The 23,366-nt window shown below is 39.5% G+C and overlaps 3 protein-coding genes and 1 long non-coding RNA gene across 7 annotated transcripts; 1 reads left to right on the forward strand and 3 right to left on the reverse strand.

The window, feature by feature from the left end:
• Positions 1 to 235: 235 nt before the first annotated feature.
• Positions 236 to 6,536, reverse strand: LOC135582128 (28 kDa ribonucleoprotein, chloroplastic-like). 3 transcript variants are annotated; one of them, XM_065175022.1, is made up of 5 exons: positions 6,039 to 6,536; positions 3,359 to 3,460; positions 2,977 to 3,282; positions 2,534 to 2,694; positions 236 to 511 (listed from the first exon to the last, which is right to left on the reverse strand). In XM_065175022.1, the coding sequence occupies exons 1-4, from the start codon at positions 6,465 to 6,467 to the stop codon at positions 2,638 to 2,640; spliced, it is 894 nt and encodes a 297-aa protein (XP_065031094.1). In that variant the 5' UTR covers positions 6,468 to 6,536; the 3' UTR covers positions 236 to 511; positions 2,534 to 2,637. The 3 variants fall into 3 exon arrangements, with proteins under 3 accessions (XP_065031094.1, XP_065031095.1, XP_065031093.1); XM_065175023.1 differs by having other exon boundaries at positions 2,937 to 3,282; positions 6,039 to 6,534; XM_065175021.1 differs by lacking the exons at positions 236 to 511; positions 2,534 to 2,694 and having other exon boundaries at positions 2,704 to 3,282.
• Positions 6,537 to 6,641: 105 nt separating this feature from the next.
• On the forward strand, positions 6,642 to 12,820 carry LOC103970565 (uncharacterized). 2 transcript variants are annotated; one of them, XR_010502374.1, is made up of 4 exons: positions 6,642 to 6,948; positions 9,940 to 10,124; positions 10,205 to 10,349; positions 12,214 to 12,820. It is a non-coding gene; the product is annotated as an uncharacterized LOC103970565 (long non-coding RNA). The 2 variants fall into 2 exon arrangements; XR_670649.3 differs by having other exon boundaries at positions 6,644 to 6,948; positions 10,013 to 10,124.
• Positions 12,821 to 14,079: 1,259 nt separating this feature from the next.
• LOC135653248 (B-box zinc finger protein 20-like) lies at positions 14,080 to 15,338 on the reverse strand. The gene is made up of 3 exons (XM_065175024.1): positions 15,004 to 15,338; positions 14,638 to 14,922; positions 14,080 to 14,553 (listed from the first exon to the last, which is right to left on the reverse strand). Exons 1-3 carry the CDS (start codon positions 15,187 to 15,189, stop codon positions 14,302 to 14,304), a joined length of 723 nt encoding a protein of 240 aa, XP_065031096.1. The 5' UTR covers positions 15,190 to 15,338; the 3' UTR covers positions 14,080 to 14,301.
• A 2,201-nt stretch (positions 15,339 to 17,539) lies between these two features.
• Positions 17,540 to 18,550, reverse strand: LOC135652443 (auxin-induced protein 22D-like). The gene is made up of 3 exons (XM_065173374.1): positions 18,336 to 18,550; positions 17,932 to 18,255; positions 17,540 to 17,828 (listed from the first exon to the last, which is right to left on the reverse strand). The coding sequence occupies exons 1-3, from the start codon at positions 18,506 to 18,508 to the stop codon at positions 17,753 to 17,755; spliced, it is 573 nt and encodes a 190-aa protein (XP_065029446.1). The 5' UTR covers positions 18,509 to 18,550; the 3' UTR covers positions 17,540 to 17,752.
• Between the last annotated feature and the right edge of the window lie 4,816 nt (positions 18,551 to 23,366).

Consider the following 23,366-nt stretch of genomic DNA (forward strand, 5'->3'; position numbering starts at 1 on the left):
GGTAAATGAAACTTGATAATGGAGCAAGTCGAACGCATAGGGTAAATATCGAGTGAACCTTTCATCATGAAGTTTACCGACAACACATTTATTGCCTATCAAAGAACAAGATCTAAAATAGCATTTAGGAACAGGTACATGAAACTTGATAATGGAACCATAGGGTAAATATGAGTGAACCTTTCATCATAAAGTTTACCAGCAACACATTTATTGCCTATCGAAGAACAAGATCTAAAATAGCATTTAGGAATAGGTAAATGAAACTTGATAATGGAAACAAGTTAAACGCATAGGGTAAATATCATCACAATGTAAATTAACGAATTAACAGAAACTGACAAGTGAAAGGGTAAAAAGGATTACAGCAAATGACAAGTTCAAAAATAGATGTTAACTCGTCCAGTTCAGTTTAGGAACTGCAGCATCCATGAAATTCTGTTTCTCATAATCCCACAATTGCACCATTTGAGCAGTATCTTTACCGAGTAGAAAAGAAAATTCATAGTCCCTGCACAGCAAGGTAACTTCGGATTAAAATGTATTCTTTAATAATGAGCTCTTGGTTTTCTTTCAAGGCTTGCTGATCAGTTGATGCAGCTACTAAGGGCTGTGTCATGATTTAATAGAAAAGAAAGGCTGAATAATTCTAATTCTGATCGGCTTCTTGAGTTATTATGTTCAAAAAGTGAGACTCTGCACTATGCACACGATTAAAATCAGAGAAAAAAGAAATTAGTTTAAGATCGGACTACATCTATGCTGACCTTAAACCTCCTTGGTAAGATAATCTTCAAGGTTTCTAGAGAAACCGATTTAGTCAAAAAATGGTCCAAGCAACACTATCCTAGACATCATTGATCGTACCCCAGACAGAGTAGTGGTGGATTCAATTGAAATCTTATGATGTTATTTAACGTCATCAGCATCATTATTATTTTAGTATAGTCATTAATCAAAAGCCAAACTAAATCATGACTTGGCTCATTGTGGCTGGAGCTTATTTGGACTTAGGTTTAGACTTAGGTTGAATTAACTTTAGTCTTGTTAGGCCTATTGAGGGTATCTTGATACCACATCAGCATTCAAATTAACATGGGGTCCACTTGTCAGTTCCTGCAATAATTTGACACAACGAGGTCTTTTGCCGCACTGAACTAGGCTAAGATCATAGCTCAAGAAAAGTTCCAACATCAATCCTGGTCGCAGTTGATTTCGGTTAAGACTAGATTCGACAAGTCAGCATCATGACAATTTCAAATGAAGAAGACTCAAGATATTAAGACAAAAGAAGCATACGTCAGCTAGTTTTGGACTGACCAAGGAGGGAAAAGCAAGCCAAGCCAAGGGACCAAATTATCGTTTGATCAAGCAGCCTACCTACGACGTCGGATGCCCAAGGCAATTAGGTGATCCAGAGGAGAGGCCTGTAGACATTGTCAGCAGGTAAGAACCACTAGGAGGCTGGAGGACTTCATCAACATGTAGCGCAGCTTGCCCTCGACTTTGATTGAATTGTGAGGAAGTTTGTTACGCATACAAGGTCAAATTCTGATTGAATTAGGACTTCAATTCTGCCAGTCTAACCAAACTTTCATCTTTTAGAGCGGTCATAATTCAAATCCAAAAACAACCAAATCCACAATGGAATTAGTCAATTTCTCGAAGGACTAAAACTAGTTAAAGACAAAGTTGGGAGTCTTAAGACTAGCCGAACAACCATGATAATCTAAACTACTGCCTAATCCTAGCACACCAGAGACTGTCAAAAGGGAGGTCCACAGGAGGAGATAAGATTGAGACAGTATAATAGATATCAAGGTAGGACAGTTTCTAAGGGTCTCTATTTATTTATTTTACTAGAATTTTTCTCTAATTTCTCTTCGCTTCTCCCTTGAGTTTTGTAAGCACTACATTCTAAAATCTATAGGTACAAGCTACCATATCTCCCGCTGGAAATAGTTAGCCAGAAAAGGCAAATAAATGAAAATTTTAAACAATTAAGGTCATTAACTTCAATTACCATTTTGTCATAGAATTGGGATCGATAAGCAACCTACAAGTTCGGCTTTCTCTTTCCCAATGCCTCCTCTCATTAAGCTATTTGCATAATCTTAGGTAAAATAGACATACGGTGAAAAGACCTCCATGTTCACCACAGAGATCATTTGAATTACAAGAATGCACTACAGGTGCAGATGCAAATATGGGACATGATGAAGCAAAACCATAGAAGATAGGAGTGTTTTTCTAAGCAAATTTCAAACTAAACTATCTTTGGATACTAAATTCATCATGTCTACAAAATCAAATGTTGCCATTTTACTTACCAAAAAGATGGATGTTTTCAATAAAACAAGATGATAAGGATTTGTAGCAAAGAAAATAAAGCATAATCCATATATGTGGTGCAGAGTATATCTGAGCTGTGTATTCCTGTGATATATTGCTGAAGAATCTATTATGATTTATCCATGAAAGTCTTATTTAGTTGTGTAAGCTTTGAAAACATGGAAAGTCAAGGATCTAGTACCTGTCTTTAGTGACGAGCAACCATCAAGCATGGGAATGTGGCAACAGCCAGCTTTCCTCTGCATGAAAATTGTATCTCTAATTGAAATCATCAGACCACTAAAATCATATTTCTTCTCTGTTTATAACTTCCCTGACCACCAATGTCCTCCCATTAAATACCTGCAGGAAACACCATCTTGTGAAGAACTGATATAATCAAAATTAAAGCATCTAAGTTGCTAACTGCAACTGCTTGTCAAAGGTGCTACACACAGATTAGTCAAACAAAGACATTAAGGAACATCCATGAGAATTAAGATGGCTGTGAAAAAAAAAAGATAAAAGAGATGAATTAGTGGCTGGCGTTAACATCAGAAGATAGTTGTGTAAAATTTGAAACTTGCACCAAATTTTATGTATACTTGTAAGCACTAAAATCCCAAGGAAAACCAGGAGGACTACCGATCCACTTGTCTCCAAAGCAGCCCTAAGTTCATCAGAAGAAGTGAAGGAAAGAAAACCATAGACACGGTTTCTCCCTCGTTTGCGATCATATAGCACTCTAGCACTTACGATGTTTCCAAATTTACTAAAATACTCCCTCAAATCTTCAGGTCTCACAGACCATGCAAGATTACCAACATAGACTTTGTGTGGGCTCTCAAAAACCATGTTCCTTTTAGGTGTTGTATTCAAGGCCTCCATGTTTTTCCTCCGAGAGCTCATATCAGCTGAAAATTTGACACGCAATTCTCGCCCACCAAGGTCCTATAAAAAGACAAGGATATATCAGTAACCATGTACAGAATTTTTTTAAAAAATAAGGACACGTTATGTAACTTACTGATCCATCCAATGCAACCATTGCTGCTTTAGCTTCTTGGATAGAATTCATCGTAACATAACCACAACCTCGACTAATCCCTGTCTCAGCATCCCTTGAAACCTGAAACAGTTCATATTTCAGGTGAGAACCAATAACAGCACATTGAAATACAGTATGAATCCACAAAAGAAAAAAAATGAATTGTGGAAATCAGCGAAAAATACTAGTGTTGACACAGCAATGTGTGACCAATATGGGAAATTATGAGAACTGGAATAAACAGACCACTGTCAACAAAAACACAATGAGAGAATTTACTTTATGAAATACATGATATTTACAATAAGTAAAATAATGATATCCCAGTTGCACATAAATTACAAAGTTCAACTATGGTGACAAGGTAAATCTCACTGTTAGAACAAATATTAAATGCATTTACAAGGCTAAATTCAAAGGAGAAAGCAAAGTACAAAAACAACTAACCTTTTTCATGACAGACAAAACATAAAAAATGGAATTTTTATTCTGTTATCCATGTTTTACACAACATCGGATGATATCCTAATAACTAATCAAGCAACTCCATGAAGTTTAAGCTAAGAACTTCCTCAAAATTTGTCACATAGTAAATTGGAGCATCAGCAACTAAGGAAACTAAGTGGAGGCCAGTAAGCTGGGCAAAGAAAAGATGGTGAAGAATATTGACTTGGAACACAGTAAAACCAGGTCATTAGATAGGAAAGAGACACTTTATCAGTTAGTATCATTTCATGACCTGATTGAAACATGCCAAACCTGTCAATTGCACTAAAATCTTCAAGATTTACAAAGACATAGAGAAGAGAAGCAAAATTCTAGTAAAACTTAATGAAACCAGAAGTACCAAAACCTTAAACAGCTATACCATCAGATCAAGAACCCTGATTGCAGTTATTCAAACAATTGAATAGTTTATTCAGCAAGAAAATGTATACAAGATGTAGATCTTCCACAAACATTAAGCAAGCAAATTTTCTAGCTTCTCCAATGTTAGTCCCTTTATCATTAGTACAAACAGATCTTCTTATCTAAAATATAACACTATTTCCACTTTGTTGATCTAGAAGGCAGATAAAAACCTCTAAACCCAATTTAGGACACAAAAATAACTATCACAATGAAGAATTTTATAAGGTTTTTTTTTTTTTCAAAAAGACTACTCACATAATGCTCACATGGAGAAATTGCAACTTCTCTTCTCCAAACTGAAAAAGGACTACTTAAAGGTTGTCATCTCCAGCAATCTGAAATCTTTTTCGCATTTTTGTCAAGAGCTAACACTTAAAGAGCCGGACAAACTCTTCAGGCGAAGTGACACAAATTCCTAAACTGAACACCAGAAATTGATTCTGATCAACCAAGATGGTCCTATATATAGGTGACGAGTTTAGAGAAAGGAAATGATTTCCCCATGGCTGAGCACCACCTAACTATATAATTCTCAATTTTGAATGTCTTCCCATATCATTTGCCTTTCGACTCTCCACAGTAGGTTAAATAAAACAGACTAGGTTCATAATACAACATGAAATATACACTGGAGCCACAGAAACTTAATAATTGGCAAATTTTGGATATTCCTTTAGCATTTTGGTCAGAGGCTGATGGGGGAGGATACACTGCATCAATCCTATGCTAACAGATGTTCATATCAGCATCCACCGCATCAGCATCCCTCTTGCATCGATTCCGGAAGAGAGCTGACCCACCTCAGGTTGATTGGGTCCGTGCCCCTCCAATCTGAGTGACTTGGTTCCTAGTACCTTGACAGGGACAACACCATCAAAGACTCGTGATGGAAGGTAATGGACCAACTAACCCCCTACCAAGTGCCACCCTCCTATTAGACGTCACTCTCATGTCAGGCACCATCCCAGCCAGAAGCCACCTTTTGCATAGGACGTCATTCTCCTGCTAAGCGTCAAACACCAGTCCTGCCTGATGTCATTCTCTTGGAAAATGTCACAACTTCATCAAGTGCCACACCACTACCACATACACAGAAGGTGTCCCTAACCACAATGCAGAACACATGGAGTTTCTCTTCAGCCACACGATCCCTTCCCACATTATAAGGGCAACACCATACGATAACAAGAAGACACCCTTGCAATCCGACTTGACTCTCAGCCTCTCCTGCCTTTCAATGCTCCATCGGAATCAACACTGACAGATGAACTCCACTTGGTGGTCAAGACAGAGATCCATCAGAAGCTAACACTAAAAAGGTCCAAATACCTTTCAGGCAAATCTACACAAATTCCCAAACTGAACACCAGAAATTGAATTTGATCGACCAAATGACAAGTTTAGAGAGTGAAGTTCAATTTCCCAGCGGCTAAGCATCACCAAACCATATAATTCTCGGTTATGAAACCCCCTCACATACACTTGCCATAGGATATCTCACAGTAGGTTAAACAATAGAGACTATTTTCATAATGCAACATGAAACATGTATGTACTGACGGCATGGAAACGTGAGTACATGAAACATGTACTCAAGAAAAGAAGCCCCTTCTTCGCTACAAGCGAAAGTTGGCATGCCCCCTTTTGATGCCGAGCCTCACTCACGCCTAAGACAACAGAAACTAATTGAGGATAGGAACGGCAAAAAGCGAGAAGGAAACCAGTAAACGAAGTTAAGCGCCACCACCTCGACGGAATGAACGGTGCCATGAGGTTTGAAGAGATCCAAGAGCTGGGGGATGTCGCAACTCCTGGGAAGATTGCACACGTATAATTCGCACCGCCGTCGCACCGGGGCTTTCACCTCCTTGGGGACCCCGTCGTCAGCGCCGTCATCGAGTTTCTCGTCGACCACCGTGGTGACAGCGGCGTTCTCTTCGGCCCCATCGACGGCGAGGGCCTTCTTAGCTCTGGGGAAAGAGGGAAGTGGCGTAAGAGGGGAGAGAGGATGGTGACAGTGGGAAACGGAGAGGGGCACGGACGCGAAGTGGTGGAAAGAAGGGAGGCGGAGAGAGGAGGACGAGAGGAGTCTGTTGGGGAAACGGAGGAGAGAGAGTTTAAGAAGGGAACAAGAAGCGGCGTCCGTTGTGGCTGCAGCTGTGGCTGCGGCAGCCATCGCTCGATGGGAGACGGGAGGCGGGCAGAGAGAAGAACGAAAGAAGCGAAAGGGATAAGACGCCGATATTTTAGATGGCCTCATTAACGAAATAAATAATAAAAATCTTGATTGATTCAATATAATATGCCCGAGTGAAACAAAAGCTCGAGTTCGAGTTCGCACGGTTCGACCACCCAACACAAATATGATTCCGTTTCGAGACTCCAATGCGTAGTCACCGCTGCAGGACAGGACTATATAAGGAGCGATTTAGGATCGCATCATCGCCCTTAGGTCGCATTTCCTGCGTAGTTTGGATTGGGGAGTCGGTTGCCGATGCACCAATTGAAGCGGCTCCTAGCGGCCGGAGGCGGCGGCAGAAGGAGCAGCGACGGCGGATTCCGTTCTCCCGTCCTGCTGCTTCTCTTCCTCTTTGTTCTCGCTCCTTCGCTCTTCTTTGCGGCACGTGGCAGCATCCGCGCCGCCCCCATCTCTCCCGGTGAGTGGAGTCTTCTCTGTTCCTGTTTGAGATTCGATGGTTTTCTTGAGATCTGGGTTTGGGAGCCCGTAGACGACTCAGATCCATGCTTCGTTGGTTGTGACCTGGATGTTATTTTCTTGAAGATCCAATGAGTGCGATGTCTATGATTTACCAAATTGGTTCGGATGCGGCTTCCTGAGCACCTCATTTTCTAATTCTTTCACAATGATTTTGACTCAAAATCTTTATGAGACCTAATTTATCTCAAGAAATCTCCTGATTGCTGTTACATGTCTAAGTTCAAATGCTGAGCACGACAGCGCAAGAACCGTATAATGTATACCTAATCGTAGTTTAGCATTGTTGTTAAGCATGCAACAAACAGAGCCCAAGAATTTGAAGGGTTAAGACCTATTATGCACAAGAATTATATTTTGAATTAGCTATATGCTACGTTATACCGATATGATATATGACAGCTGCTCATGAACTAAGGGTTAATTTGAAATCATCAAATAAGCTTTACTGTTTGGAGAGACTGCATGATTTGGCTTTGTTCAACCTACTTTAGATGCAAGCCGCTTAAATTTATGTTTCCTCTTTAGTATGTTGAAATGATGTATGATAAACATTATGTTTTATCCAAACTTTGCATATGCTCCTTATAATTCTATCCATCATATATACAAGAAAAGAAGTTGGTAACATATTGACACTTTTGTTATTCTTTCAAGTACAAAAACATGCTGAAATTATGAAGATTCTTTATCTTCAGTATATTTCCTTTATATCCTCATCTAATATTTAGGGGGTGACTGAAATCATTATACTGTGAAGAACATCTCCATTCAAGCTTGAACACCTAAGCATGCTGCCATCTATAAATTCTGTTTAGTCTTTCAACTATTATGTGACACTTAAATATTTATGTAGTTAAGTAGGAGTCATCAAGGGTCTCTATTGTTTTCTGGACCAGTGTGGCTTATACTTTTTCTTTTGCTACAGAAAAAGACCTTTGGTTTCTTGTTGCAATTGACTTAAAACCAATATGCGGAGAAACATGTATCAGCCTTTTTATTATTGTAAAAATGATGTTTTAAGTGACATGTAGCACACTAATGCATCAGTTAAGTGGCTAGTGATGAATTAAAAAGGGCAACTAAATGATGTACATCATTTCAATAGGATGAGAATAACTTCCAATCAAACCATTGTAACTATTGCTGTAATTTCTTTTGAACTCTGATGACTTGTTTGTTTCTGTAACATCTTCCCATCATAGAAGATTGTGTGAAGTTCACAAATATGATTCATTAAAAATTATTCAAAAAAATGAATTTGAAAATTTAGATGGGCTGCATTAGGAGGACTTCACCAAGTATTGATATCGACACAACTGAATTTATTGGATTATATTCAGTTGGTTCCTAATACAAATATTTTTAATGGTAGCAAATTCAATCCCTTGTTCGTCTAGACTATTTACCATTTCTAACAAGATGTTAAAGTTAGCTTCATGATTGCATGCATAAAAAATTGTGAGCACTAAGGTGGACTCGCTTCCTGCCAGTAGCCCTTTTAGGTTCTAAGCAAGTTTCTCACATGTCATGATTGTACCTAAGTAGGATACAGAGCCAAATTTTGCAGGCAAATGCTATTATGTATTATAGTCAACCCATTTATGATGGATAAGGCTTGTTTGATGCTGATGATGACGGGGACGCCGGGGAGTCCACATTGCTGCCATCGTCGATCGAGGCTTGTTTGATACTGTCCACATCGCTGTCATGCCTCCGGATCGATCGAGATGCTGAATGTGATTGAAAAGTTATCTATATACCTTTGATCAGAGAGTTCTTCCTCTAACTTAGATATAATCTTCCCTAATTAGTCTCTCAAGCTTGATTTAATCCATAAATTACAGCTTTGTGAAGTTTTAAGATAGTGCAATGTGAGAATAAGAGAAAGAAGGGAGTGACAAAGAGATTGAGAGAGTATAAGAGTTTGAGAGAGTGAAAGGGCGTGAAAGAGAGGAGGAAAGGGTTTAAAAATCCTTTCAAATGGATTTGACTGTTGGAAAGGGTTAAATTTGAGCCGTCGGTCGGTAGCGATCGAAATTCAATCATTACCGATCGGTACAGGTCTTTAATGGTCGGATTTCGACTATTACTGAATGGTTTAGGCCCATATCAGGTGATACAAAGTCTTTTAGTAAATACCACCTTATACAAGGTGGTCTACATACCAGTCCCCTGTCGGACTGGTATATATCAGGCGGTATACCATAGTACAATGAACCCTGGTTTTAATAATCAATTTTCTTTTACTAGACCATGTATTGTTGAGTTCTTTTGCTGTTTTTTATCATGTAGTTGACATGTATATGGTTCAATTGTACTGGAGATAAAAAAATGTGAATTATGTAACAAAATGATATTTCTTTTTTTTGTAAACTAAGTCATCTATTTTTAGGGTGTATATTCTTTCTGGACAAGTAGCCTTTTAGGTGACTGCTTACTGCTCAGTATTTATTCATAACTCCTTGGAAGATGAATTTTAGAAGGATGGATATTACTCACAAGGACGTAGTTAGAGGATATTAAACTATTAGTTGACCATATACTCCTAAGATATCCTAGGCCAAAGGAGACAAATAAATTCAACTGTTCATCCTTAATAAATTTCCAGTCTGGATATAAGTTTTGATAATTTAAATACTATATGATCGTTTGTCAACTTTTGCTCCAAATGAATGGGTTATTTTTATGCCATTGGTAGTTAGAAAGGATGTTAAAAAATAGTCCTATAGATGGTAGATTTACAAATTTCTGTGCTGCTTATACGCACCATGTAATATGTGTCAAGCATCAGTAAGTTTTCTTTTATTCTTCGTATTTCTGTCCCTCTTTTTATATGCTTGTGGTTGAATTTTAAATTTTCAAAGGTATGCTACTGTCATGGACAGTGGTTGTTATTTGTGATATGTGAAATTTATTATTTTTGATACAGATGATACAAGCAGTCCAAACTTTTCAAGCCATAGGATAATTTCACTAACATATTTGCTACATTTCTTATCAAGAAATGCAACTCTATTTTGCCTTGTATCTCACCTTCAAACTCTTCTACCGAGTTCATATTGGAGAGAACAGTACCTGTTGACTGCCTTTGGAATATGTGCTCACTGATTGCTGGTATTACTTTATCATCTTGTGTGGTTAATGTACATTAGTCATGATTGCTGATCTGAGGTGACAAGATGCTTGGATTTCAGGTTTTACTTCATTTGCTTTTTCTTAGTCTGAGACAAGCCGTGGATTCGACCAAGCAGTGGCTGGGCATATGGGATGAATACTTTTTACCTTAAGGAGTGGAAGAAGAAAGATATAACTCGTATTTATCACAAGTGGCAGAAAATGGTATGTTTATGGAAAAACTTCTCTTCATTTAGTTCCTCATAACTGTATATGATGTTTGAAAAATAAAAATGTCATATATTCTAAATATATAAATTATGCTACCATTGAACTAATTATGCTGTTTTTCAATACTTTGTGCCTTATGTTGAATAGAGTACTTCTAGGCCATGTTCATTCAGGGACACGTTTGGCATATTTGTAGTTTCTATATAAATAATAGTCAGAGAGGATTTTAAGTATATAAACTGCGCACAAACCTTTTTTCCCTTAACTTGCGTTAGAATTACCATAACTTATGTTCTTTGCCTTTCCCATAGAATAGCATTATTTTTAGTCAGAATCCAGGTTTGTTCTACAGATTTCCCTCCCAAATATAGCATTTAGAATGTTTTAAACTGTGCATATGTTTGAGTCAAGGTATGTAATTTCGTACTGTACCAAAGTTTCAACGTTCGTTCGGTACGGTATAAAACTGTATACCGAGCGGTATACCGTTCGATATACCGCTCGGTATATATATATATTTATATATTTTTTTTATAAAAGGCGACGTCGCCTTTTCCTTCTCCCACGTGGGGTTATATATATATATATATTTATTTATTTATTTATATTTATATTTATATTTATATTTATATTTATAATATTTTTATAAAAGGTGATGTCGTGTCACCTCGGTGATATCGCTTCGTGTATATATATATATATATATCGTTCCGTCCGATGACGGGCGGTCCATGTACCGGTAAGTTGACGGACCGGTATGTACCGCCCGTACTGGAAGATATTATTTGAAATTGTATACCTTAGTTTGAGTTACTTACCCTTCTTATTGTTGAAAACTTTAGCTTTTGGTTAATCTGAGATCCCTGTAGTCTTGGTTGTCAAGTCTGTTAGTTCAACTTAACTGTTATCCTTGCTTAGAATAAATTTGGAAACTTTCTCATTGTGACGATCCTTGTATTACCTCTACACAGAGCATTCAGTTGGAATTTTGAACGACATAACCTGTGTTACTTTCACCATATATGCTCAATGAATCAAAGTGTTGTTTTCTCATCCCAGGTTCACTAGTATGGTGGAAGTACAGCACTGACCAGACGGATCTTTATTCTGTTACTCCTAATTTAATTATCTCATAAATATTCCATATACCCTGGTTTGTTGGTAAATGAATTATGCAAATTTACATTGTGGTCTCATTTCCACTAGCATTTTCCTTAAAAGTGTTCAGTTTTCATTCTGGATCGTTATTGACACCTTCTGCGTTCACAAGTTCAACAGACATTCTCCTCTAGCAATCAACACATGATCTCTATAAAATACTGCTTCATTAGCAATTTTGAAGCCAGATGGTATATTCAGAAACTTGGTGTGGCCATGTTGAATTTTAACCACTGTCAACCTAGATTCATAGATGTGACATGGATTATATTCTAGTGCTTGCCTCAGGCAGATATTCCGCATACAAAACTTAGCCTCCTCTTCTAGTAACCGTGTTAAATCCTGACCTCTTGAGCTAATAGATAAGATAGAATTCCAATGCCTGTTTTTCAATATCCTCTGTATGGAGATAACAATGTGGTATACTATCATGAGCAGGCATATATTGTCTTGTTGTAGTGATAACTACTATCTTGTTGTTACCTTAAATATCCTATGCACAATGCATGATTTACCTCTGTGGTCATTGGCAAATTACATTTGGTGCTTGGAATCAGCCTTACAAAACCAGCATGCTGGGATACACATTTCAACCGCATATTTTACCACTGGATTACACGAGCGCATAAAGAGACATGACATTCTTCTCTTTACCACTTGGTTAAAGTTCTTAACTCGTTTCTCTCTTTTTTATGTCTAGAATGAAGAGAGTGCTGTGGAAACTGGGGACACTTCCTCCAGGACTACTCGCGTTTTATAAACTGACACACACGCTGGACAAATCATGGCATGTTCTTGGCTTGGGTTATAACCCTAGCATTGATCACTCAGATACAAAATGCTGCTGTAGTCCATTATAATGGGAACATGAAACCATGGTTGGAGATGGCAATCACCAAGTACAGAACATATTGGACCAAGTACATCATGTATGATCACCCTTATATTACGGGATGCAAGCTAAGCGAATAGGAAGAATTAGAAAGTGTAGTCAGAAAACAGCTGCAGCTCTTTTGCTCGAGAAGTTAATCTGGAGTAAGCTGGAGATTGTGAAGGGTTCTACGACCTCATATTGCGTTATCTTATGAATTATCTTTGATCCATGATGTCATTCTCACCTGTCTTGTAAATTTTCCCTTATTGTTTGTGCCTCTGACGGAGGGAGATTCTTCATCTGTTCAATTTATCAGAATATGTAGCTGCATTCTGAATCTGATGGAGAGAGCTTCCGAACGGTTCAAATTCATCAGAATATGTAGCTGCATTCTGCTAGTAAGTAAAAAAAAAACTTCTTTTAATTTTCTATCTATGCATTTTTTTTGCTTCTCGGATTTTGGTTTTTGTTAAAATTTTACATGTGAAGACTAGGGCATTGGACATGCGAGCTAAAGTTTTCTTCGTATGCGTTCTTGCGGCTCTCCTAGTTAGAGGTCAGGACAGTTTTCTCATGCTTTTTGTGCACATGGATGATTACTAGTTGATGTAAGGCGTAGATATTGAATGCATCATTTCTTTTTCCTTACTCGTGGGGTCTATTGTGATGCTAATTATTCCGGAACTGAGAATTGATTTTATTTTGTTGCTTTATTATCAGAGAGGATATATACTTAATATGCCAAACTAACAAAGCACCAATGACTTGAATGATAGTTTTAGATGTAGTTGTTAGATGTTTTGATCAGTTGGAATGCAAGTTTAAGCAGATTGCAAATTAAATGCCTACTCAATCTGACATGGTATATTCTTTTGTGCAAGTAATGGTTTTTTGTTTTCTTTTTTTATATAATGTGTAATTGGTTAAGACGGGTTTTGATTCTGAAACTCATGATGAATGACTCATGATGAATAAATATATTGGATGAAGTTTCGTCTCAGCCTTTGGTAGTGCATATGACTTGCAATTTTTATTTGCACACCACCATAAAATAAGGCAAATTAAAAACCTTTTATTTTTACTTTTTGTATTAGCATTTGTTTTTCATTTATTTTTTAGCACATCTTTTATTTCCTAAAAAATAAAATTAGTTGTAGTATCTGCCCCATCATCTCATCATGGTTGTTGACGTTGCTAGCCCTCTTTGTCTCGTCGCTCTTGCCTCTTCTCATTTTTTGATCTCTTCCTCTTTGATGTCTTAGTCGCCGATCATCCTTCATCGTCATATATTTTTGTTGTCCCATCATGAGGTCCTATCATCCTTGTCTCTCCTCCCCTTTGTTGATGCAATTATCATGTTGCATGCCACCTATGCCTTGTCGCCCTCACCTTCCTCCCCTTTTCATTCGACCACTTCTCTATCGTGCACGACCATCACGACCCTTGTCATCTCCCAGCTCCATGGGGAGTCGATGGTGTTGAATACGAAGGGGAGGGCGTGTGAAGGGAGCTGGGATGGAGGTTGTGGGGGTAATGATCGAGGGATGGAGGTGGTGGAGGGTAAAAGTAATTTCATCTGTTAAGAAATAAAAATCCCTTAGGAACAAATAGAAAAAAAAAAACAAGGAAAAGAGTGAAAATAAGGATTTTTGTTTAGAATTTGCCCAAACAACAACTAAATAAGAAGCGCCATATCCAGAACCCGGAGGCACTATTGCCAACCAAAAACCAACAGAAGAACCACATGGAGATCTCAACGATTGCGTTCTTTCTTGCTGTGCCAGTGCTAGCTCAGAGAGAAACTAAGCAACTAGTAAGAAAGACGCATCAGGAGTTTGAAGCAGCACAAACACAAACTCTTGCTTCGTAAAAGAGGGGACCTGCGAACAGAGTACCAATCCAAGCAAGGCCAAGTTAGTAGTTCTGAACAGAGTGTCTTGATCTCTTGCCGGGAGTTGGAGCAGGGGAGATCTGTGGCACCATGAAGGCGTCGTTGCTCCACCGCTCGAGGTTGATTGCTACTTCCTTGCCTCCGAGGGAGTGCGGGTGACGGGTGCCGCCGGCCGGAGGAAGTGTGGAAGGGAACTGTGGTACATGGGGCGCGCGGATGGATTCCAGCCCGCCGCCGTCCAGACCCGCCTCCAGCAACGGCAGCAACTCATCCACCTGCACAACATATCATAAAAGGTTAAGATCTTGCGACGGTCTGATCCCGTAAAGATGAGAGCTTTCGGTTATAGAGCGGCGAACATTGGAGAAACCATCCATGGCGGCAGCGGTTGTTCCGTCTTCCACCAGCAGGTCCTCGACGTGCCAGCCTGGGCACATATTGATGAGGTACTCTGAGATACTACTGGCGCTGCTACCCGTAATCTCTGCCTCCGGGAAGGAGATAGGAGAGGCGGAGAGGCGGATGCCGGTGAGAAGGAACCTGCTATGCTTCATGGTGAGGTGATTGGCGCTGTGTATGGAAGCATCGCAGTGGTCACAAAGGATCGCTCGGTCTTCCCGGCAGAACAAAAGCGATCTCTTCTCCTACGAATCAGACAACACACACAAAGGTTTAAACTTTGGCTATAAATCGGAGTTATTTTGAATCGGTTCCGTTGGCCGTACCCGACAGATGTCGCAGAGCGGGTGGGAGTGGGCGGAAGGGGGATCGAGGGAGAAGCGGCGGTGCCTGCCGGCGAGCTTGTTCGCGCAGTGGACACGACGGTCGCAGGCGTCGCAGAGGGCGGCCTCGTCCGCACAGCAGAACACCAAAGCCTCCCCTTTGCCGCAAAAATCACACAGTATCTTCATCTCTCTCACGCTGTGCGTACTGTCTCTTTCTACGTACTGTTGTTTTTTTCTTCCTCCTCCTCCTCCTCCTCCTCAGATGAAGATCTTTTTCAAGTGGTGGTGTGGAGGACGAGAAAACGGGCTGGATTCATCGCGGAAGGAAGAACCAGAGAGAGAACATAGGAGGAAGTATAATTTAAGCACAATGTCGATATTATTATACAATATTATTATAAATATGCGTGAAGCAGCACGAGGAGAGCTGAAAGCGAAATGAGAGAGAGAGAGAGAGTGAGAGAGAGAGGCGTTGGAGGAATAATAATGTAAGCATAGTGGTGGATATGAGAACAGATGAGTGATTATAATACCAGACAAGCAGGAAGTGGAGCTTAAAGCGAGCGAGAGAGAGAGACAGAGAGAGAGAGAGAGGGGTTGAACAACCATACAAAGGAATCACCTGAGTTTTCCCGTTGCTTTTCTCGCAGCAATGTCTCTAATCTTACCACCGGAGTTTCTGCTTTAACTTTCTCATTTGATGTGATCCATGTCACTGGAAAACAGTCAAAGTGTGTAAGACATAAACATGATCATTATAATACTTTTATTTAGTTTCATACATTAGAAATTATACTATTATTATCTTAGGTTTAGATTTAAACTCAATTGTACTATATTAGTTCTTATGTGATGATGTCATGATAATATTAAGATCTGATAAGTGTATTAAGTCTAAACATTTTGAATCACTAATTTAAGTTTTATAAAATTAATCGATAGTTATTTCATCATCATGTCGAGACATAATAAATAATATCATAACTGATATGATATTGAAAGTTTGAGGAGGATCTAGTAAAAACTTATCATTAATTTCACATGGACAAGATTAATATTGAGGATATGATGAATGTATTATTATCAATTTTAGCTTTAACATTTTGGTTAGTAGTTTGGGTCAAACGAAACTGATAGGTCAATTAGCCCGTCAAGTCCGGATCGTGACATTTGGTATTAGAGTCAACTTAATATTTGGGTATAGTAAAGAGACACGAGCAGGAAATGGCTACTCATTGATGGAGTTAGAGGACTCATCACAACGTTGAGCCTTCATTTGGTTATCTCTTACATGTACAAAGTTTGATTTGGACTATCCTTAAGTGGGGGAGATTGAAACACCCCGATTAATCTATCATTCAAAGTGAGTAAGATTAAGATTGACTTATAAAAATCTGATGAGTATATTACTATCTCAACTTCAACTCAAACATTTTAACAATCGTTTAAACGAAATAAAATTGATAGGCCAAAAGAAATGATTGAAAAACATTGATAGGCTATAAAACTTATCAAGCTCTATGGTGACACTTATGACCTAATAAATAATTAATAATAACTTTATTTTATTTTACAGTAAGAAAACGTTATTGGAAAACGAGAGAATATAGTGATGTATCTATATGGGAATGACAAGTCAACGTTATTTTGATATCGAGACAAGATTCAAGAAAACTATACTCTGATTCATAGGCAAAAGGAGTACTGACAAAGATTGATGGGATTGGAGTATTGCATCATATCATTATTGGATGAACACAAAATTGTTAGTGGATTAGATGTTTCCCGAATAATAGTCTCCACAGATTTAAGGTTAAGGTTACATCGACACCGATCATTCATACATGATCTAGCATTAATATCTTAGTGCAATATGTCTCGTCCTTTGCTTCTGTGCTCGTAGATGATACACATCTCATTCTCAACCTCGAAGCTAATTACAGGCACCTCGGATTAGCTCTGAACCTCTAATGTATTGGACAACTAAAATCTACATTAATCAATAGGTCGTAATCATATATTGAATTGGTTTTCGAATCATGGTTTGTAGTATCGAACTGTATCGTCCGATACGGGCGGTACGTACCGATCTGACAGGTTGTCGGTACGTGGATCGCTTGTTACCGGTCCGAGTGCACTGTAGCACTGTACTCGGCACACTTGAGTATATCGCTCGGTACACCTGGGTGTACCACTCGGTATACTGTACCGTACCGGTACCGAGCCCAGGTCGAAATACCGGTAAGATATGGTATTACGAACCTTGTTTCAAATAATATTTATATGAAAAATAAACAAAAAAATCAATTTTATTTTAATGCTTTTTTTTTACCTTCATGTATCATCCTTAGAGAAAGAATTAATTCAACCATAAGTGAATTTTAATGCCTATCTTTTATTTTTTAAAATTAGATCAACTTCAATTTTTATCTTTGGGTTTTTACCCCAATATTTGTTACATAAATTAATATTTTTCGGATCACATCTCTCTGTCTTCTTGGTAGAAGAATACCCATTAATCTTCTCACTATGATATGTATGAGTCTTACAAAGATCATAAAAGCTGGAGAAACAACTGGAAATCATGCTTTGTAGAAATAAAACCAAGTACAAATAATTCAATACAACTACTGCTTCTTCTTCTTCTTCTTCTTCTTCTTCTATTAGCTTTTCTCTTTCTTTCTTTTTCCTCTTCTTGATGGAAGGATGTCCAAATCAAATCGAATTGTGTGTGTCTCCAACTCCCTCGCTACGGGCTCGACGTTAATCCTCGTGCTTCACAGCCTTTCATTATCCTCAGCCTCTTGCATGACGACACGAACATCCTGCACATCCAAGCAGGTGGATATATATAGATGTAGATGCAACAGAGAAGAGGAAATCAGATTCATGCGTAAGCTCGTTTAAGATCCAATTAATGATACTTACTCCCATGGAACGTCTCCGACCAACATCCAGTCTCCATCTTTGTCTTCGTATGTGATGGCGTGCTCGGATTCGTGTAGATCGTGAGCTTGTCTTTGTGTGATCCGCTTCCCCAAGGAGAAGCCTTTGAACATGGCGTCTAAGGCATCGGTGAGGTCTTCGTAGCTGTTGTAGACTCCGAGATCCACCTTCCTTAGGTAAGGAGCTTCGTCCATGCTGACCTTCACGTAGATTCCTGTTGTGTCTTCTTCCTTCTTCTCCATCTTCCTTTCCCTAAAGCTGTTCATCCTGTAAGATCTCACAGGTGGCCATCCCACTACCTGTGCCCTGCATGCGCGCCATGTCCATCCACACAAACCATTCAGAATATTTACACCCAGCAAGCTGCTTGTACGTAGACAACTTACTTAGCCGCCGACCGCCCGCTGCTCCCTGTGAAACCACAGCACTCCTCCTCCTCCTCCTCCTCCTTGCTCCGCTTGTTGACGTTTGGGGCGGCCGGCGTCGGCTTCTCTATCGCATCCGTCCCGGGGAGACCAAGTGTCAGCTCTGTCGCCTTGAGGTTGTCATGATCTTCCATGTCGCGTCGCTGATTGGTGTCGCTCGGGGGAAGGAGAAGCCTTTGAGGGGGTTGCGTTATATAGCTTGATGGAGAGAGAGAGAGAGAGAGAGAGAAGAGTCGAGGTTGTGTCTTGCTCAAGGCATTGATGGACAACTACTGAGTGGGTTGGGGGGAAGGGGAGCAGAGTTGGGCGGAGTGCCGGGGGAGGCGGTGACAAGGAGGCGAAGATGGGGCCGGGGGTATCTGGCGACGGTCGGGAGGGGCACCAGCGATGACCGGGTGCGGCGGGGCGGGGTTGCCGGCCATGTGGGTTGGCAAAGGGGCGGTGGGGCGCGTGATGTTCCGCGTCAACGCGGGTCTCCGGAGGCGGGGTGCGAGGGAGATTCCCAAAGCCGACGAAGACCACATGACATGTTCGTTGCCATCGATTCTTCTTTGTGCTTCCAGTGGGATCTGAGCCAGCTCTGTTCCACCAACCGATGCTCGCTTTCTTCTTCCTCTATTGCCTCCCAGCCCGAGAACTGATGCTTTGTCCGCACGTCTGTCGACACACACATGACGGGCATTACTCTCATATGCTTATAGTCTATCGATTTAATGTGATCGACATTTTATTTTCATGTAAATATTTAATGATGAATTATTATTATTAATGTGTTCTTCCACAATCAATTGCAATCAAGACATGCTTATTTATATAGGGATTGGCACCATTCCACAAATTTAGATTTTTCTTTTCTTTCTTGGATCATCACAAGCATATTTTTGCTATGTAAAATATATTTCATCATGTAAGTATAAACCGAGTTGAGATCCAAACCATTAGAGGTCGATTATGGATCCAGATCCGATCAGATAAATATCGGATCCCATTCCGCATCTCAGCCCGTTATCTAAATGGATCCGTTTGGTGTCTGTCGATGGCACGCGGTTCGACTTGATGTCGTCACTGCACGGAATCGCGTCCGACCCAACCGAACTCCCGAGCTCGGTGTACGCTCCCCAGCGCAAAGGGAAAAGGGTTTCGAATGGCGATTGTAACCCCGTGCGGCGCTCACTCTCCGAGGCTCCAATGGCGATGCGGTGGCTGGCGAGGGCGGCGATGCAGCGGCTGGCGCATCAGCCGATGGTCCGCTCATTTTCCTCTATGATGCCCGTTGCACCGTCGGAGGCGTTGCCGGTTGCTGGGTTCGTGGTGCCGTGCGGTCGCGGCGACAAGAAGACGAAGCGAGGGAAGCGATTCAAGGGCTCGTTCGGCAACGCGCGGGGGAAGCGGAAGAAGATGATCCAGCGGATCAAGGACCGGGTCGAGGTCCCTAGGTCCACTCCCTGGCCCCTCCCTTTCAAGCTTATCTGAGATCCCATCTCGCCTCTTTGTTAGGGTATTGTTCTCTGTCACTACAAGGAATGTGTTTGTCACCAACTTTGATGCTTTTGGTTGCAACGTACCAAACTATGACGCTCTATTGTTCGGATATAAACGTATACTTAAGAAACTCCTGCATTATGTGGCATGGCCATTGGATTGAATAGAAATTGGGGAAACAAGTAGTGTAGGATTTGCATTTTTGGCATGTTCTTATGGGAAGTACTAATTGTTTCTAGCTATTTTTAATATGATATAGATTGGATTTAGTTCATCTGAAGTGAAGTCAAGGTGGGGGTGGAGAAATAAGTAATTTATTGAGACGGTAAAAGAGAAGTGTAAAGTAGGCTTGAGAGAACTAGGTTATCAATAACATATGTACTTTACTACAAGAATCTATGTCAAATTGGTGTAACTATACTAGAGAAGGATACTGAAGAATAAAGATAGTCCATAAAATGTCTTTAGTAAATCAGTTTAAAGATCCATGGGTAGCGAACATAAAGAACTATGCTTCTTTGAATGCTTTAGTGTCTTGTAAAGCTTAGGCATCACATTATGTCTCAAGAATTTAGATACAACTACATATCTTTTCCTTGGATGATAACAATTTTGGTTTCGGCATTTATTTTCTTTGAACATCTTATCAGAACCTCAGTCGGTTGTTTCTACAGAGTTGATTTTTCTCACATCGTATGCAATATGCTTTTGTCATGCTTTATTAGATGCCACTACCAGTATATTAGTTTTAACATGTTTTGAAGGGTTCGCTTATGCACATTGAACACATGTCTTGACCTTGTGAAGTTACATCCTTGGTTCAATAAACATGCTTAAAATAATGGACTTGTAGATATTATTGGTAGGTTGTCCCTGCAACAATTCTGTCATTCTCTCTCTCTCTCTCCCCTTCCAAACTTGCCCCCTCCCCCCCCCCCCCCCCTTTCTTTTATCCTATTTCTGATGGACTTGCAATGCTATCAGACGTGACCAGAAGATAATTGTTACATCTAATCTGTTCAAGACTGCCTAAATTCATAGCATCGAGTTCTTGCAATCACAATAGATTCTGAGGAACCTTGTTCCAGTTTATTGATTGAACTTTATTACATTTTTCTTACATGGTGTTATGAATCGTATGTGATCATCGCTTGAGTACCTCTTCTAGAAACTGACCTTGAGGAAATGTTATAATTTCCTTCTACATGTGTCAAGCCCGAGAAAGCATCAACATGCTTTTCACTCTTGTGTCTCCCTAGTTGCTTTGTATCCACTGGTTCTCCTTGAAGATGTAGAGGATTGCCTAATCTTTTCACTTTATGTTAGGGTGTGGAGTTACACTTATCTGAATGACCTGTTCTGCATCCAATATTGATTCTCTTGAAGAGAGTACTGACCTTTTGATTTGATTCTTAACATGTTCTCTGCTCAGGTTTAATTATTTTATCAGGTGTTAGGGTTGAATAATTTCCATACCCTAATATCCTTGTAAATGTCCATTGCATAATTTATCACTTGGTATTTAAACAATTGACATTCTTAACCTATAAATATCAATTGGTACGTACTGGTGGATTAGTATTTTAAATCATAATCATTGATTAAAATCTTGGTCCAGTGGCCAAATAGGTACTTGTATTGTTACTGTATAGTATGTAGGCTAATCAGTACTAGGTAGGTCCTGAGTGGTTACAATGTAGAGTGAGCAAACTTTAGGACATTCCCATGCAAAACGAGATGGAACATGTAGAGAATGAGGAGTGATGGCACTTGGGAGGTGATGACATGGCTTGTGACTTGTGAGACAGAAGAAAATGAAGAAAAAGAGAAGAAAATTAAGAAATTAAAAAAGAAATGGAGAGGTAGGATGAGTATAGGTCATGGGCATGTGTACCACTAAGTGTACCACCGGTAAACCTGCCGTCATGAATTTACCAGCAATATGTCTGATATGGATCAAACTGGGTGAAATTGCCCAATCCACAAATCATTCAATCGTTGGACTTATAAAAAACTGAACGTACTGACCAGTATGGTTGAGATTTGAATCCATGGTTTGAACTGTTGATTGTAATTTTGGAACTTGTGTTTGCTTAGTTGGAATTATAGGTTGTGTTGGTATTAGAAGTAATCACTTGATGGAGTTAGGTCTAAGTTATATTAGAATGTTACTTGAGCCTATAAATAGAGGCTTTTTTAATGTAATTCATAACAGAATGATCTTGGAGTAAAAATTGTTGTCTTTATCCTCTCAAGTCTCTTCTCTCTACTTTCTCTCTCTTTTCCCTTCTCTACATCTTGTTTCTCTTCTCTCCTCTCCTCTCCTCTCTTCTCCTTGTCAACATTCTCATCTCTCTCTCTTCCCTTCTCCAGCTGAATTTGGTATCTCCTGAACTCGTTGCCAAGGCCTGAATTGCCTAGGCAACTCTGTCCCAAGCCTATTCGCTTGGGGTGAATTCAGGGAAAAGAATATTGTAAAAAATTACTGCTCTTTAATTCTTCAGATGGACAAGATTTAAAAAACAGTTTTATGCACTATGGTTATATGCCCTGTTATTTGATAGAAATGCTATCCACATAGTCAAGCCAAAAACATTCACCCCTAAGCAGGATGGAAGGTGCAATGTCCACATTCAGTATGTGTCAGAGAGATATCTGGATGACTTGATATTAAGAACAACTATCTAAGTCAGGAAGGTCTCTGGCATTTCTCCACCTGACAGTTCTAGATGGACTCTTGGTCCTTATCCTGGGAAAGTAAGCTTTTTATCATAGTTCGAGAATTAGCAATGTGCATTGGAAGTGACTGATGGATTGCTTTGGATATTCAGATCTGTAGCAGGAAATAACTTGGCGTCAGATTTGATCCTTGAAGTCTTCACTTTAGGAGTAGTGTTTTTCAGCTCTTTCTTAGGTTTTTTAGAAATTATAATGAGTTTAGTTGACTTACATTTGAGATTAGATGATTTCAAGCAAACTGTGTTATAAGATGTTGTAGGTGGCGCAAGACTTATGCGGGATGCCACATTATTAAATCAGAAGTTGTGAGCCATAGGAGTTCAGTTTGGAAAATAAAAACGAACAGAAGTAGAAAACGGGTTCGATGCACACCTGTTCCTCGCCAGCGTTGAGTTTTGGCATCCGTACAGACAGGTTGCCTTCCCACCACCTCTGTTCCATTATTTTTTCTTATTTCCATTTTTGTTTAGGGTTGATTATATATATATAAACATGAGTCCAGTAATTTGATGGAAAAACAAAATAATGAAGCTCTCTTTCTCTCAGGTTGGCCGGTGCACTTCACTTTTCTGATGTAATCTCTCATGTCTTTATCTAATTTACCTTTGTTTTGTTGGATTTTGGTAGTAAAACTTCAGAATGATCCATATACAACATCTGATATTGATTTTAAAACGTTCAGTTTTGATATTGTTTGATTTCTGATTGGTTGTCTCCTTGAAAATCTCACTGGAGAAAATTTCAGATAGCAGGTTCTTTTCCTGACATTTT

The sequence above is a fragment of the Musa acuminata genome, chromosome BXJ3-11, assembly GCF_036884655.1.
Source record: "Musa acuminata AAA Group cultivar baxijiao chromosome BXJ3-11, Cavendish_Baxijiao_AAA, whole genome shotgun sequence".
Taxonomy (NCBI): Eukaryota; Viridiplantae; Streptophyta; class Magnoliopsida; order Zingiberales; family Musaceae; genus Musa; species Musa acuminata.